General features: G+C 41.7%; 1 protein-coding gene across 4 annotated transcripts; it reads left to right on the top strand.

Annotated features, from left to right (window-relative positions):
* Window positions 1-481: 481 nt before the first annotated feature.
* C1D (C1D nuclear receptor corepressor) lies at window positions 482-12,409 on the top strand. Of its 4 annotated transcripts, XM_063391553.1 has the most exons (6): window positions 4,602-4,790; window positions 6,128-6,177; window positions 7,020-7,166; window positions 8,486-8,552; window positions 9,021-9,076; window positions 11,862-12,409. In XM_063391553.1, exons 3-6 carry the CDS (start codon window positions 7,020-7,022, stop codon window positions 12,036-12,038), a joined length of 447 nt encoding a protein of 148 aa, XP_063247623.1. In that variant the 5' UTR covers window positions 4,602-4,790; window positions 6,128-6,177; the 3' UTR covers window positions 12,039-12,409. The 4 variants fall into 4 exon arrangements, with proteins under 4 accessions (XP_063247621.1, XP_063247622.1, XP_063247623.1 ...); XM_063391551.1 differs by lacking the exons at window positions 4,602-4,790; window positions 6,128-6,177 and adding an exon at window positions 482-997; XM_063391552.1 differs by lacking the exons at window positions 4,602-4,790; window positions 6,128-6,177 and adding an exon at window positions 948-1,086.
* Window positions 12,410-16,354: the final 3,945 nt, after the last annotated feature.

A 16,354-nucleotide genomic window follows, 5' to 3' on the forward strand; every position in this document is an offset into this window, starting at 1 on the left:
AAACTTACGCCAACTGCGTAACTCGCGCCGCCCGTGTGCCCCGCTCCATTTCCGAAAGCCTCGCGATCTGCGGGACTCTGCTCGGGGCCGAGCGGCTCTGCGGGGAAGAAGGCAGCGGGCCCGGCCTGGCCCGGCCTTGCGGGTGTCTCCCTCGGCCATACGGGCAGCGCCCCCGGTCCGGGGCAGCTCCGCCGAGCGAGCGGAGTTTGAACACGGCGGGAACCGGGCCGTGTCCTTCAGCAGCACTGCGCATGTGCAGCACAGCCGTCCGTACAAGAAAATGGCAGCGCCCTTCAAAGCTGTTTTGACAGAAGGGCTGCTTCCTGTTCTTTTCCGTACAACCCAATGGCGACGCCCTATCTGGAGCATCCGCATTACTGCCGACGCCATTTTGTGACCACCGAGGCTCGCACCTCCAAGTAGAGCGCCACTTCTGGCCGCTTCTATTATTGCAAGGAGCGGGAGGGGGAGAGGAATGGAACAGAAAGTTCTACAACAGCGAGGAGATGATTTTTATCTCGGCAAAAGGGACAGATTTGCAGGATACAGGCTCACTGAAGCCGCAAAGACACCCCTCAAATTTTAAATCACAATATTTTTCAGGAAAAAGTCACTTAATTGGACTGAGGTGAGGCGAAAAACGATTCAAGAGAGAGATTTGGATGTAGTAACTGAACTGCTTTTGATGATGCCTTGTGGAGAAACTCCCAACAAGAGCGCTCGCCTCCAGTTCCGCGGTGAGCAGAGACACAGAGGCCCGGAGCAGGGGCAGAGCTGTGCCGCCCTGCCTGGCATTCCTGCCCAGCCCGGCCAGCCCGGCCAGCCCGGCCAGCCCGGGCGCAGGGAGCGCAGCCCCTGCCGGGAACACCGCGAGCAGTCCCGGAGAACCTGCAGCGTGGAGAGATCCAAGGGCAGGCAGCTCCGCAAGAGAGATGGAAATACCTTGTCAGAAATCTCAAAGGAGACAGTAACAGGAATCCAGCAACGCAGAGACTTGGTAAAATATACAGAAGGAAATAGAAGGTTGCATATATTGTACAGACATGTCCAAAATGCTGCAAAATCCAATGGCAGTTTTAAGAAACTGTGAGTGTTGTCTCTTTTGCGTTGGTAAAACTGCAGTTATTAAATTATTCTCGAGGTTACATGTAATATAAATTAAGAGCTGATAAGAGTTAAGCATAAATGAGCCACTATGTTTAGGTCAGAGTTAAGTTACATGTTACTGCTTTGGTATCCAGATGCTAAGTTATCTTCAAAATAACTTTGATCGAGTTTGAGTGTTGATTAATTTAAAATGATTCTGAGTTCTGTTACAGGATGCTTGTCTAAAGTTCAAAGCACAGGGATTTTTCTCTTTTAGAAAAGGGAGCTCCGAGCGGCTGAGTTTTATCCTCCAGAGCCCCCGAGCCGCGGGCACGGCTCCGTTCGCAGCTCCGTGCGGACCGTGCGAGCTCTGCAGACGGCAGGAGCGGAGCCCATTCCCTGTTCGCAGCTCCTTCCCGGAGCTCCAGGCTCCAATGCCATTCCCTGCCGGGCTCTGCGCGGGCTTTTCCCCAGCTCGGCGGCTCTGCCGGGGTGGCCCCGGGATCGGCGGCCCCTCTCCGCGGAGCTCCGCGGGCTGCGGGGCGGGAGGTGGGGGACACGAGCGCTTTGTGCCTTTTTAACCTTTTCCGCATTTGGTTCGGGTGTTTTTCCCCTTTCTGCTCCATACGGTCTTTCAAGGTTTTCCTTGTGCTGTTTTTCCTCTCCGCCTTTCTCTGGGCTGTTTGCGGAGGGCGCGGGGATGCAGCAGCCCCGGGGCCAGCAGTCCAGAGCCAGGAGGAGCAAATCTATTACAAATGTAAACCAGTAGAAGGAGACAGAGCCACACTGTACGGCCAAGCGATACAGAGCACAATCTGCACTGCATTAATGCTCTGCATGGTTACAATCCTCCACAAACAGCTGGCTGAATCTGAACACTGATCAGCATGTGTTGCATTTCCCTCTGATCTTGTAATTGAAACAAAATATTTGGTTTAGGAAATAAGACTCTGGCAGCAATTTCTACCTAACATTTGATAAATCAACTAGTGTATCAATCAAATCCCTCTCTTTATTTCCCGGTCTGTGACATGGGAATACTGAGGTAAGAATGAACTACACAAATGTGAAGTGTTCTGACCTCCTTGAGACATTTGGCATACTGGAACTGCAAAGTGTTATTCTGTTTAGAAGTGCAGGTCTTGCTAATTCTCTGCTACCCTTCAGACTGTTTCATTTCTGAACATTTTAAAGAGAAAACTCTTCTAAATTCCCTTTTATTTGCAGTGCATGTTTCTGCAGTTGTAGTAGTAAAATGAACATGAGAAAAGAATTAAGACTGTGTTGTTTGAAAATAAGACATGCCTAAGAAAATGCAGTAAAAAAAAGCATTATTACACTAAAATATTAGCACACAGTAGGGATACCATTCTCTACCCGCGATTTTACCACCTGTATGTGTCCCACATATAGCTGAAAGGCTCTTAAATAATCCCTGTGTTTGCTGCTTTTATAATAGTCATAAACCCCAAGTTTTTATTCATTTGCAGTCACTTTGGGTTGAAACTGAAAAGTTAAACCTCCAAATCTCCTATAGGAAAAGAAGGGAAGATGTAAACAAGTAACCATGACATCTGAAGATCTTTAGATATGCTTCCAACTGTGACAAGGGAGAAAGACTCTCATTTGCAGTACACACTGATTTAATTACAATTGGCATAGTATAGCACTTAGATTATGGAAAGCAACTTATTAAAAGGAAGCTCACTTTTGTGGTATTTTAAAAGCAGTGAAGGTGCATGGAGGTGCACTAAAGCCAGGTAAGATCCCCAGCTGCTACTCCTGTTTCCCCTAGAGATATAACTCTACTTTCCCCAGCCTTGAACTTGTCCTTTTCCAGACAGGACCTGTTTTTCTATTCTTCTAGAAACTCTTGTTGCTGAGCAAGCCAGCTCAGCACATTCCCTTCAGGCAACCAGCCACAATCTAGTCCGCCAAATCCTGACCCATATGGGTAACCCATAGCTGAGAGGAGGCCTTCTTCAACTATGATGAAGTGATCTTATCTTGATCTGCCTTGGAGGGGATAGGCTCAAAACCTGAGTTACCATGAACTTCAGATGAGATGGTTAACAGGAGGCAAGAATAGGTCTTTGGCAAGTAATGCTAATAGTTTTGATGCAGATACCGACTTCTGCTTTAGCATTTATCAGAATGTAAACCTGTAAAATGCGGCGCTTAGCTTTGGGAGCCACAGATGTGTTGGTACAATCTTCCGGTCAGTGACCTCCTGCAGTGCTCCCAGCATTTTGAACCTGGATTTATTTGCTGAAAACTTACAGAATCCTAGAATGACTTGCTTTGGAAAGGACCTTAAAGATCCTCTAGTTCTAATCCCCTGCCACAGGCAGGGACACCTTCCACTAGACCATGTTGCTCAGAGGCCCATCCAGCCTGGCCTTTTATTTCCAGGGATGGGGCATTCATTTCTCTGGACAGCCTGCTCCAGTGCCTCACCACCCTCACAGTCAAGAATTTTTTCCTAACACCTAATCTAAAACTGCGCTCAGTTTGGATTCATTCCCCCTTGTCCTGTCACCACGTGCCCTTGTAAAAAGTCCCTCTCTGTCTTTCTTGTGGGTTCCCTTCAGGTACTGGAGGCTGCTAACAGATAACCCTTAAGCCACTTCTTTAGCAGGCTGCAGAACCAATTCCCTGGCAGAAGAGGTGCTCTGTCTCTCCAATTGCTGTGGAAGCCTCCTCTGGACTTGTGGAGAAACACAGTGGAAAACACAGCCAATAACACAATTAGAAACCAACTCTCTTGAGGGTGAGGCAAAAGATGTGCAGCGCCAGGCAGGAACAGGTGCTGACCCCCTGGGATGACTCCATGCAGTCTCTGGCTTTGGAAGACCATCTCTACACATTTGTGCGTCCCTTTTTCCAGGGAACAACTGCAAGAGCTGGAGATATGCTATGTTTACTTTCTCCACTCAGAGGAGCCAGCAGCTGGAGAGCACGTCCCTGCTTTAAAAGAGCATCTCCCTCCCCACTGGAGAATCCCAGAAGATAAAGGCCCAGTGTGTGTCTCAAACACAGATAACTGGATGGCTGTGGAGACAGTGAATCAAACAGGAATCCCATGGGACAAGAACTCTTGGTAATAACAAAAGACTGCTGCTGTGAGGAAGAAGTTGTGACTGGAGAAAGGGGCCATGAGGAGGCAGGGCACCGCTTTTCTCGGACAAACATCCTTGCTGGAGTTCTCGGAGACAAGCACAACATACCACAGGGCAAGCACAGGAATGAGGCCAAGAAGTGGGCATGGGCTGTAGGGGGGATCAAGACCACTCAAGACCCTTGATAGAACAGACTGTGCACGAGAACTAATGTACATAGAAAAAGAGAAACGAGCCTTTGGGGCAGGGAAACATATCCATAGAAAGGCATCCGTGCCCTGGACATCAGCTGGATCCCTCTCTTCTCCTCTTTAATTCATCTCTTCCTTTCTCTCTTCCCTTTCCCCCTTCCCCCTCCCCCAAAACCCCCTGCCGTGCTCTCATCGCGCATGTCAGGGGTACATCACACCACTTTCCGTGCCGGCTGTACGCGTTCCTGGTCGAACCCGGTTGTTGGCGGACCCCGCATCCCGTGTTCCTTCCGGGCCGCTCCGCGGGCCGCCCCCGCCGCGGCCGTGTCGTCACCGCCGGCCCCGCCCCGCGCCGTGCCCGCAGCGCCACGCGGGGCTCGCCCCCGGCCCGCAGGTAAGAGCGGCCGCCCGCGGGCATCCCCCGTGCCCCGGCGGGTTCCCGTGGCTCTGCGGCCCTCCCGAGGCTTGGGGGAACGGGGAGGTGCGCGGTGGGGAGGCAGAGCCGCTGGCGTTGTCAGCCAGCGCGGGTTTGTGGCAGTCGCGGCGGGGTTGGAAGGGGTGGCGAAGATCGTGTCGTTCCAAGCCCCCCGCTATGGACAGGGACGCCGTCCCCTAGGCCAGGCTGCTTCGGGCTCCGTCCGGCCTGGCCTTGAATATTTAAAATATTTAATGTAGGACATGTTTGCGACTTGATTACGTATACATGAAAGGAGCCTTGAGAACGTGGCAGAGTTTTTCAAAGAGGAGGTGCAGTGTGCATACAGAGGCCACTAGAACAGTTAAGCAGCGCCTCAACAGAAAGGCAGGTGGTGCTTAAAGTTACGAGCACCTTGGAATGAAACTTCTGTATCTCTCATGTTGCTGCAAAAGTCAAAACGTCCCCTTCCATGCGCTTTGTCACGGCTTTCTGACTGCAAGCTTAATTGCTGCAAGCGGCGTGGAATGGACACCAACTAGTAAATTAAATTTCCGATGATGCCAGTTAAAAGGCCTCATTTTTGGGGCAAACAAAAACGGAAGAACTGGATTTTAAAGTCAACATTGAAAGGTGTCTGGCGTATTTCTTGGCTTTAAAAGTATATAAAGCCACCTCAAATCTAAAATACCTGGATACTGCTAGACCTGTGGCAGTATAACCATTGGTAAAGAAATGGGAAAACACTCAACCCAAGGCTCTTCTCCAGCATGTGAGAAACTCGAAAGTAATTAGTAGAATTTTCAGGCTTCATACCAGAAAAGCAGTGCATAAGTCACACAAACCTTTCTGATAGGTGCCTTTCTGTTGGAAGTGGTTTAAGATTTTTAGCATTGTTTTTTTCATCTGTTGCCTGCTTTTCCTCTAAATAAATAAACAGTCCACTCGCAGACAAGCTTGAGCCTATTTTTTCTCCTGATCGTCTTCCTTTTTGACGTCCAAGAGACAATATAAATAAAAGGAAACCTCTTTCACACCTCCCATGCTCTTGCCAGAGAAAGGGAAAGATCAAATCATTATCTTAAACAAACTCCACTGGTGGGACAGCTCTCTGCTGTTTGTACTGACTGTGTGGCTTGGTGTTCATAGATAAAGTACAGTCTCTCCATTTTGTGTTCCCTCCCTCTGTACTCAGCATCTGGAATCAGGGATTATCACACTCATTCCAAGAAGGAAAGTCTGCAGTGATCCCACTGTTCTTGACGCAGCTCACCAAATAGGCAATAAAGTTACTTATTTCTTCTCTTTTTCCTTAGAACATTCGAAAAGTTGTTGCTTAGTAGAAGTTGGAGAAAATAACATAGCTCTAAGTAACATTAACTCCCCAAGATAATACATGATTTATGATTTGAGAGGAATTAAAGATACTGATTATAAACCAGCAGCCGGACGGCTTGGCAGTAGCCATACCATGGTACTATAAATTCTGGGAGCAAACAAAGGGTGCTTTGGGATTTTTCACATCTTATTTCCCAGTTGCTGTGCACTGATGTGTTGACAAGATTGCAAGAGTGTTCTGAAATCCCAAAATCAACTCAGCTTTGGTACAGGTAGAGTTATATGGGGGATTATAATACCCCATAGGGATTTCAGAAAACTGGATACAGCGTTCACAAGAAGAATTTTTTGGACCTACTCCTAAATGAACTGACCATGAGATAACTGGTGCTGAAGTAATGTCTGTTCCTAAGACAGACTGAAGCTGTATCCCCATTGGTTTGGTTTGTGGTTTGTCTTTTTTTTTTTGGTTAGTTAGTTTTGTTTTTGGTTCTCCTGGTGTCCTGCCTGCTGCTTGGTGTAGCTCTTTATATAGTGTGATTTATAGAGCACTTCTTTTAAATATGCAAATATTTTCTTTCTATCACAGATCATAAAAACTAAACACTCTTTTAGGATGGTTGCAAGAATAGGTACTGAAGTCATGTAAATTGTAATGCTCCTTCATGCCATTTTGCACAGGAATTAGGAGATATCCCTGAAGTTACAGGATCTTCAACTGTGTTGCTGTTGACAATTTACCTGCTAGAATTTTCACATTTCTTACCATGTTTAATGAACGAATGCTAATGCTCTGTGTTGTAAATTACAGTCTTTTGACTTTGTAGGTCCTTAATGAAAAGCATTATTATTTTTGTTTGCACTTTCCAGATGGAAATGTCAGAAGATGACAATAACATGGAGGAATACCCCACTGAAATTCACGATTATCTCACAGCATTTGAAAAATCTCTTGGTTCTGTAGATGAGATGCTGAAGACAATGATGTCAGTTTCTAGGAGTGAGCTTTTGCAAAAGGTAGGTTGTCTTCCTTTTGAAACCCTTTTCCTTATTAATACACAAATACTTGAGAGCCTGAACTGAAATATCAGGGTCTGCCAGGCCAGCCACTGCACTGAGAAATAACAAAAATGACACTCCCACGCTTGACACTTAAATCCTTACATTTCTAAGAAATCCAGATGGTCTTAGAAGCTCAACAATGAAACACACGCTCTTCAAAGCTGCTAAGTGGAGATCTTACCAGTGAGTCATGTACCTCGAGGACATGATAGCTTATTCCTGCCCTTCCTTAACATGCTCTTCCATAATGGAAGAATTCACAATGGAATGGAATTCGCATTTTTGACTGAGACTTCTTCACAACAAACTGAATGGAGCTGGTGTACCCTGCAGGATGAGGAGGTGAACTGACAGAAGTGAGAATTGATCTGATTGCAGAAGTCTAGACTTGCAGAACCTGAGCTGTCTCCTCTAGCTGTGCTGTAAGCATAAGTCTGCAAAGTGTGGCTTTTTATCAGAGCCAGGTAGTGCCTGAGAATTTCATACAAGCATCTCTGTCTTGTAATGTTTAAAGCCTAACGTGTAATTTCTTTCTGTAGGGCAAGAAAAAGGCAGCACATGAGGGAACTTCTTTATCCTGTGAGGATGTCTTACACAAATAAATCATGAAGAGAACAATCTTGACAACACAGATCCTTTGACAGTATCCATGTTAGAACTAGTGAGCTGTACAATGATGTTATCAGAGTTTCTGGAAGTCGTGTAGGACTAAAATAATAAATTGACTTTGACAGTCAAGGGAAACAAAACCCCCTTCATTACCTTTATTCTTCCTTTGCTTTATATCCCTGAGTATTCCAGCATGCATTGAACACACAGTCTGTCGTGTGTAGTGTTAACATTCATTGATTGTATATTGACATTTGAGTTTCAGCAACTTCTAAATTTTTTTTTTTCGTCCCATTGATAGCAACAACTATTGTAAATTAAATTTCTGTGGGAAAATGGGGACTTACTTCTGACTGTGGGAGCAGCAGTCCAAGAGCTACAGGCTAAGGGATTATGCTTTTGGTTGTATGGGTCTGTGGCATTTTAACCTCAGACTGGGAGAATTACATGAATACTCGGAGAGGAGAGAATGAATGGTCCTGTGATGGAATGGAAATAAGGCATAAACATAAGTCTCAGTGAACTTGTGATGCAAAAATGTGCTCCTTCAGTGTGTATGCTTTTACTAATACATTCACAATTATAAAATGTGCATGTTCCTACAATCTGTGCGTATCTTGCTTAAAAATCTTCAAATATGATTTAATTTTTTCTTTTCATTCTAGTTAGATCCTCTTGAACAAGCAAAGCTGGATTTGGTTTCCATGTACGCATTGAATTCTATGTTCTGGGGTAAGTACGTGGTAGAAGGAAAAGGTAGTATTTATGATTGCCATTTTAACACCTAGACAGCTGCAAACACTCAATAATCACATTTCTTAGCCAAATAATTAAAAACTTGTGATTACCCTGAGGAACCACATTATTGCCATCCATAGGGTAAAGGATATGGAAACTCCCAATCAAAAATCTATATTTAGAAAAGCTAATTTTGGACATGCATGAGGATGTTTCTGGTTTCTTTGTGGCAACCTTTTCTGTCCTTTAAAGGACCCAAACGTAACCATTTTAGTTGTTTGGGGGTATTTTAGCTGCAATATTAGATAATAACAGTTTGTCAGATAGTTAATGACACAGTTAACAATTCTTGTTAACGATTTTGTGTGGTACCTTTCGTTTTCCTATGTGAGTGCTTGAGTGAGGGTCCTCAGTCATAGACAGCCTTTAGTTTCAAAAAAAATCTTGTTTTTTTTCTTGTAGTATACTTGGCTACCCAGGGAATCAATCCTAAGGAACATCCAGTGAAACAAGAACTGGTGAGTTGCTTGCACTGCATGCATCCTAGTTGTGCAGGATGGTTAGACCAAATAGAAGTTAAAAAAACTTTGTATCAACATTTAAAAGTGATACATTGCTGTAATAGCATGCATATGCTACATGGTGTTACATAACTATTTATATGCCCTGCTGGGCTCTCTAAATTAAAGAAAGTAATTTTTTTAAACTTTTAAGCAGTACTGTTTAAAGTAAAGTTGTAGAGTCTGCTGAAATTAGAGAAGGATGATGAATGATATCATCTTATCTTTTTTTCCACCTTTGGTTGAGAATTGGATTCTGTACAGAGCAGCTTTTCACTTGTATCTCTTAAATGGAAAAATGTTACATGCCTGATAATAATTTATAACTTCCAGTATGGCATTTTTTTTTCTTATAAATACTTGGAATCATGTTAATCTCTGAGGCTGCCTTTTCTTACTTTTGTGTGACTCTAAAAGTACAGTGTGGTTGATTTACTGGCGAAGACGGGAAAGTGCCCCCCTCCCCCTTCCAAGCCCTCCATTAATTCATTTTTTCAGCAGTAAAGAATCCAGTTCAGCAACAAAGCTAAAAGCTTTTTTGGCACCAGTTGTATGTGTATTGTCCAGTAATTCTGCATTAGTGACATATTTACGACCCATAATAAATCTTTAGTTTTGTCTTTATACTCCATTTAGATGCATGACTACAGTATAGAAGGGCAGCTATCTTGAAAATTCTGCTGACTTAAAAAACCGAATCGTTTAGCCTGAAGAAAAAAGAAACAGAAATCAAAACTTCTCCCTACTCATTTTAATTTCTGAATAAATGAAAATGTTAAATCTCAGAACATGTAAAATAGTTAGCTTAAAAGTAATACATAACCAGTGGAATGGAAGGGAGGACTAAAAATGGGGAAAGCTAGCCTGAATAACAAGAATACTTCTATTTTTAATTTTGTGAGGTTTTCAGTAGTCTAGACTGTATCATATTAAAAAATGCATCAATTAATATTTCATGAGCTTTCTGTCAGTTTTTTGTTCCTCCTATATTACACAGTGTCTGAATACCGTGTTAATTTAGTGATACTAAAAACTTTTATCTCTTCTGCTGTGCATATTTTATGTTCGTATTTTACTTCACAACTGCCGTTTGAACTCTGAAGAAAGAGTGAACATTTTCATAGCCTAGATTGTGACTCAGATCTCTCTTCCTTTTGCAAGTATCCAGGTTGAAAGAAAGTACATTTCTTCCTTCCAAAGACATTGTGATGTTCTTATTCAAGTGGAAAGGCAATTTAAAAAGACTGTTCTGTCATGATTATTTTGTTTTTAGAGTTGCTGTCCTTGTGTACATACAGGTATTCAAACTGTATTGATAAAACTCACACTCAGGCTATCAGAATTCATTTCTTTTGTCAAGTTGACATTTTCCAGCTCCTTTTTTCCATGTTAGTGCATGTAGGTTTGCCATCTGTTCTCATGAGCCACCAAAGAAATATTGTGGCTGATCATGATTTTAGACCCTGTAAAGCTCTCCTTGTTAAAGCTGTGATTTTGATACAGAGAGAGTGGCCAAGTTTTTGACAGTTGCTTATAATGACCACTGAAGAGTTGAAAATCAGTTCTGTAGTGTGTGTCTTGTGACTTTTGTTCCACACTGAAAGAGGTGGCAATGGCTGTGTGAGAATTGTGTGGGTTACAGATTCATTTTAGCAGTATCCACACGTGTTCTGTTAATCCACATTTATAGTTCAGGTAGAGCACTACCTATATGTATATATATATGTATATATTGTTTGTGTGACAGTAACACTCAAAGACTCTACAGTTAAAGGACATATTAGGCCAAATATGTAGACCTGAAATCTATAAACTAAATTATTCAGTATTTTGCAGAGTTACTGTAAGTGTACTCCCTAGTCAGTGAAAAGAAGCAGGCACTTACCAGAGGGGGATTCCCATCTTAAAGCTGCTTAGTACCCTCTCAAAGTAATTTTCCTCATTTCCTGCAGGAGCAGATGAGGATGAGTAGGCACGTGAATGAGATTGTTAAGCTGGGAGGGTATACCTCTGTGGGGCTGAGTCCAAGTCATGCTTTGGTCAAAAACAATCCCCCATAAACACCAAATAACTTTGGTAGACTAAGACAGATAAGAAAGCATACTCTTTTCTGTGCAAACAGGCCTGTATTGTTATTTATGGCCATAAAATGAACTTCTGATACGGCTGGAAATTCACCAGGCTGTCCTAAATAAGTTCTTTGATAAACCTCCTTGACCATTTCAGGAACTTAACCTCTGGATCTCTGTGTAGTTGCATGTGTAATGCTTGATTTTGTGTAAGATGCTTTTTTAGCTTTGCTTGGACTTGCTGAATTCTTTTTTTTTTTTTTGGTGGAGAGTAGTCAGGCAGTATAATCCATCCATAAATATGTCAAATACCTAAATATTATTTTGGCATCTTTATGTAGGTCAGACTCCAGACTGACTTCAGTTTCAGTTTTTATTTTCTAACTTTGCTTGCAAGAACAGTTCCCATATCTCTGCAAATTAGATGCAGAGTCTGCATCTCTGTAGGACTTGGTGTTCCTGTTACAGAGGGTGTCATGCAGATGGTATGGGATGGAAAATCTGCTAAAGGGAAGTCTCAAGTTTGCAAAGGGCCTGGTATATTTGTTTAACTATTCTTCTAGGTATGATAGTTCTTGAAGTGTACAGTGTGGAGAACTTCTACACATTGATTCATTTTAGCAGTCATCTTGGGAGAATGGTTTGAAATAATTTTCTTTTTTTTTTTCCCCTAGGAGAGAATAAGAACATACATGAACAAGGTCAAAGAAATAACAGACAAGAAAAAGGCATCCAGACTCGATAAAGGAGCTGCTTCTAGATTTGTAAAAAATGCACTCTGGGAACCAAATGCAGAAAATGAACACAGTTCCAAAACTCCTGCTAAAGGAAAAAAGCGACAGAAGGACTAAATCTTTTTTTTTCCCCCTCACAGCAATTGGAGACACCTAGAACTTACTGGAAATGCATTGTGTACTGCATGCATCTCATGGAAGTGCTGTATAACAGATTTATTTATACTTACAAACTTTACAGGATTTTATTTGGTCCAGAACACTTGTCACTGAGGTGATCACATTTAATGTGTATCTAAAAGTGCCATTTGGTGCACATTTGACATTTCATTACTGAAATGATAATGACCTCACATATACTTGCTGATAAAAAATAAAAGTGATGTTTTGTATATAATGCCTCTGAATTCAATGTTTTTAAATGATTGATTGACACTTTTTTATATGTCCTCAATCTCCTCGATATTAAACAGTTTCAAACGCTGCTATCCAGTCTGTGGTGTTTATGAAAGAGCATTGTGTGAAATGCCATCTTTGTAGAGTTTTGTGAGGTTTATTCACCGTGTTAAACTCTTCTCAGCCTTTCAACTTGAATGTGTGCTATATTCCTTTACTTCTGTTGCCTCTGAGAAAGCAGGGCTTTAAGAGCCACAAGCAAACATCCTGGATTCCCCTCTAAGCCCCTGTGTCTAGTCAGTGGAAAAGTTAGATATCCCCTAAAAGCAGTTTGTAGGGTCCAAAAAAAAAGGAGCAGGCTGGGGATGGCTGTTAGGGAACACCACATGTGGGAACTTTATGGAATTTTGGCTGCAGTGCTCATCCCTTAGTGCTGACACTTGGAGAAATGTGCTCTGGCGTGGTAGGAGTGGCCATCTAATGGTGTTTCTCAAATCTTCATTAGGGAAAGCATCCTCTGGTGCAATAAAAACTACTGCTCCATCTTGCAAATACTGTATTTTTTCCTTAAAATGTGAAGTGTAGTTGTTTAGGAAAGGAAGGGTGTTAGGTGGGTTCAGTTTCCAAGACGCTGCAATGCAAAGCTCAATTATCTGCCCAAAAGCTATTTAACAGTTAGCAAGAAATTAACAATTACAAAGGAAAAAGAAATGATTTAGCTCACAAAAATGCAGTTTGGGTAGGAGTCCATACAAGTGTTTGGGAAATGTTGTTAGTGTGTAGGACTAAGTGATAAGAACAAAGGAATCCTGTATATCTCTAAGCTGAATGATGTTCAGTGCATGGTTACTGTCCTTGGCATTGAGGCAATGCAGAGTGTGAACTAAATTGAATTAGGTATTAAAATGAAGGGTTTTCTCTAATTATTATCTAAAAATACATATTTGAAAGTAAAAATTCAATCCATTGACAAGATAATTAAACTCCTTACACATCTAGAAATGTTAGTGACTGGTATGAATTTACATATTTTGGTTTACAATAAACTCTTCAGGTAAATAGCAATGCCTTCAATGCAACTAACAAGAGAATTAATTTAGGTGTGGTTACCTAACCTTGTTGCCTCAAATCCACAGGACTGCTTATGTAAGTATGCATGCCAAAGGCCCAAAAAAAGATAAAATGGCAATGCTTTATTTCTTCAGGTTAATGTCGTGGTTGTGCCAAATGAAGGAGATGTTGGACTTGGGAGGGTGGTTTTTATTGTTCAGGGTTAAAACTTCAGAAGAAATGAAGTTTTCTTGCCCAGAAGTCACACATTTGTGTGAAGCAGTTCTTGGGAACAGGTCTGGATGGTGTCTGTGTGGAAGTCTGCGTGCCCTGTCTTGTTCCCCTTTCAGCCTGACACTGCAGATGGCAGTATCAGACTGTCAGAAATCGTGTGAATGGTGAGGTCTGCGTGTGCAAAGCGCGAGGTTCAAAATGCTCACCTCAAACCCACTGATCTAAACAAAAGAGAAAAGGTCAGGTGTTCCTTGGGCTAGTGGGGAAGGCTGTTGGGTAGAAGTGGTCTGAAGTAGCACAAACCAGAGCACTTTAATGTAGAAATTTTCTGGGAGATAACATCTTCTGCTTTGAGAGGCATTGTCTGTAGGAAATGAGTAGCTCAGCTTGTACTTATGCACAGTGCTGTTAATTAAAAGGGGATTGGAGAACATTTCCATTACATGATTTTCCTCTTCAGCTTCAATTATAGGTTTTGTTTTAAAAGGATAATTTCTGAAAAGGATCATAATTCATTGTCCAGTAAAGTACACAGGTTTCACTGGTAAATGTTTAAACAAGAGTAATGCAAGGCTATTAGCTAAGACTTACTGAGGTAGAAGTCCATCTGGCATAATTAATTATATGCAGGTATTTGACATTTGTAATAGGGCAATTTAAATAGATAGAGCATATGCAATTTTGTGATTTTTTTTGTTTGTTTGTGGTGTTTTTTTTGTTTTTTTGTTTTTTTGTTAAGGCTTGCATCATTCAGTACAGCTGTTAATAGTGTGGACTGTGGCTTTGGTTTTCTGACACAATATAACCCAGACAAATACCCCACAAACTAAGAATCCTCACCCTGTGCTTATTATTCACTAACAGCCCTATTAGAAAGAAGCTTGAAATCATGATTATGAATGCTAAGTGGTTTTTATATCACTGAAGTGATCACTTTGTTAAAGATTTTGTTTTGATTCAGACATTCAGTGAGTTCTTGGAACTTTTCTTGCTTTCCACTCTTGGCACCAAGGAAGGGGTGAGGATGATGAGAGCACATGAAGTTAGCAGCTGGGACTAGAATTTGTTATGGGGTTGCAATGGGGAATTTTCCAAGTTCACAAAAATACATTTCAGAAGAGAAATGAAAATGCAGCTCAGGATGTTAAATCCCACTCGTGTTAGTGGCAAATAACTACATTAAAATAACAATTTGGCATTAACTGTCCCAGCCACAAAAGGAGATTTTTACTGTAATGACTATCTGACATGAAAAACTACATATTCTCCAAGCTGTGTGAAGTTTCCACAGATCTACTCCTAGGAAACATTTCTCTGACAGAGAGTTTACTGTGGCTGTAAACAAAGGGGAAATTTTCCTAGGGCTTAAATATCCAGCCTTAATAATGCTAGCCATATGACTTGGGAAGTCAGCATATCAATGAGGCTCATTTCTACTCCTGCAGTATTTTTATTGCTGGAGAACTGCAATTCCTAAGAGTTTGTTTTTTATTAAGTCATCTTATTTTTCCTGGCCTTGAAAGTCAGTGCTAGCATAGAGCTTTGTCAAAAAACTGTCAGTGTTGCACTTATATTGAAAATCTCCTCGAACATATTTATCTGGAATAATAAAAGCTAAACAAACAAAAATCTCTCAGGATTAAGAAATTTTCTTGGGTTTAAGATGGTAGATTGATACTCAGTTTTTAACTGCAGGGCTGGGACCATTACAAGTGTAAGGGAAATCCTAGTTTTTATAGTAAATCACAGACATGGCAAGTGATGGGGACCTGTTTCTGCAGCTCTAGAAGGAAAGACCATGGGTGTCTAGATCAGGACTTGTATCAGCTCTCAGCCACAGAAGGCTTTTGGGAGCCTTGAACAGCAAACTCCAGTCTGTAACTGGAAACTTGGGTGGAGTTACACTGGTGGAAATGCCACCTGTGGCACAGGGTTTCCTTTTGCTTAAAAGTGCAAAAATAATTGAAAGTGGTTGCATCCCAAATGTGTACAGGTTATTATTTTCTTGTAAACTGAGATGTAAAGATATCAAAACAGGGCATTATTTATGTTATTGTTTACATTTCTTAGGCATTCACTTGCCAGTGATTAAAAAAAAAGGTGTTAAGTTACAGAAAGTAAATTCAATTTGTCATTTTAGAATCACACACGATACACATTTGTTAAAAAATGCATGTAAGTACTGCAGTGGGACAGTGTAATTTTCTTTTTCCTAATTTACTTTGAGTAGTATTTCTTATACAAAGTTTCAGAAATGAATGCTTTCGTTTTGCAGAACCCTCTTAGCATCTTAGCATTAGTGGTAGTTTGGTGGGTTTTTTCCTTCAATTTCTGCTTTCCAGTGGGATACATTTGTGATACTTTATTGAAAAAACCAACAGTTTATCTTTTTGCTGGCTTTTAACCTTCCCTGTAGCAGAAGATTACAGACCTGTGGAATATTTAGTGCTGGTGATCTGAGGAGCAGACCTTGAACTGCACCGTTTTCATCAGCTGTACCAAAGGGGAAAGAGCAAAAGCTTGTTTTTACTACTAAGCTGAGTGAATATGGCATGGAAATCTTGTAATGGCAAGGTATCAATTTGTAAAGTGATATATTTCAGAGGGGATACTAAACTCGACTGTGAATAAAAAGCTTTATAAATGGAACATTTAAGAGGGCTATCTTTTACTTTGCAGTGTAGGGTTGCCTTGACATGCATCATTTCAATTTGGCAGCCCCAGCAAATTGATGGAAGCAATTCAGTATGATA

This window comes from Prinia subflava, chromosome 2, assembly GCF_021018805.1.
Source record: "Prinia subflava isolate CZ2003 ecotype Zambia chromosome 2, Cam_Psub_1.2, whole genome shotgun sequence".
Classification (NCBI taxonomy): domain Eukaryota; kingdom Metazoa; phylum Chordata; class Aves; order Passeriformes; family Cisticolidae; genus Prinia; species Prinia subflava.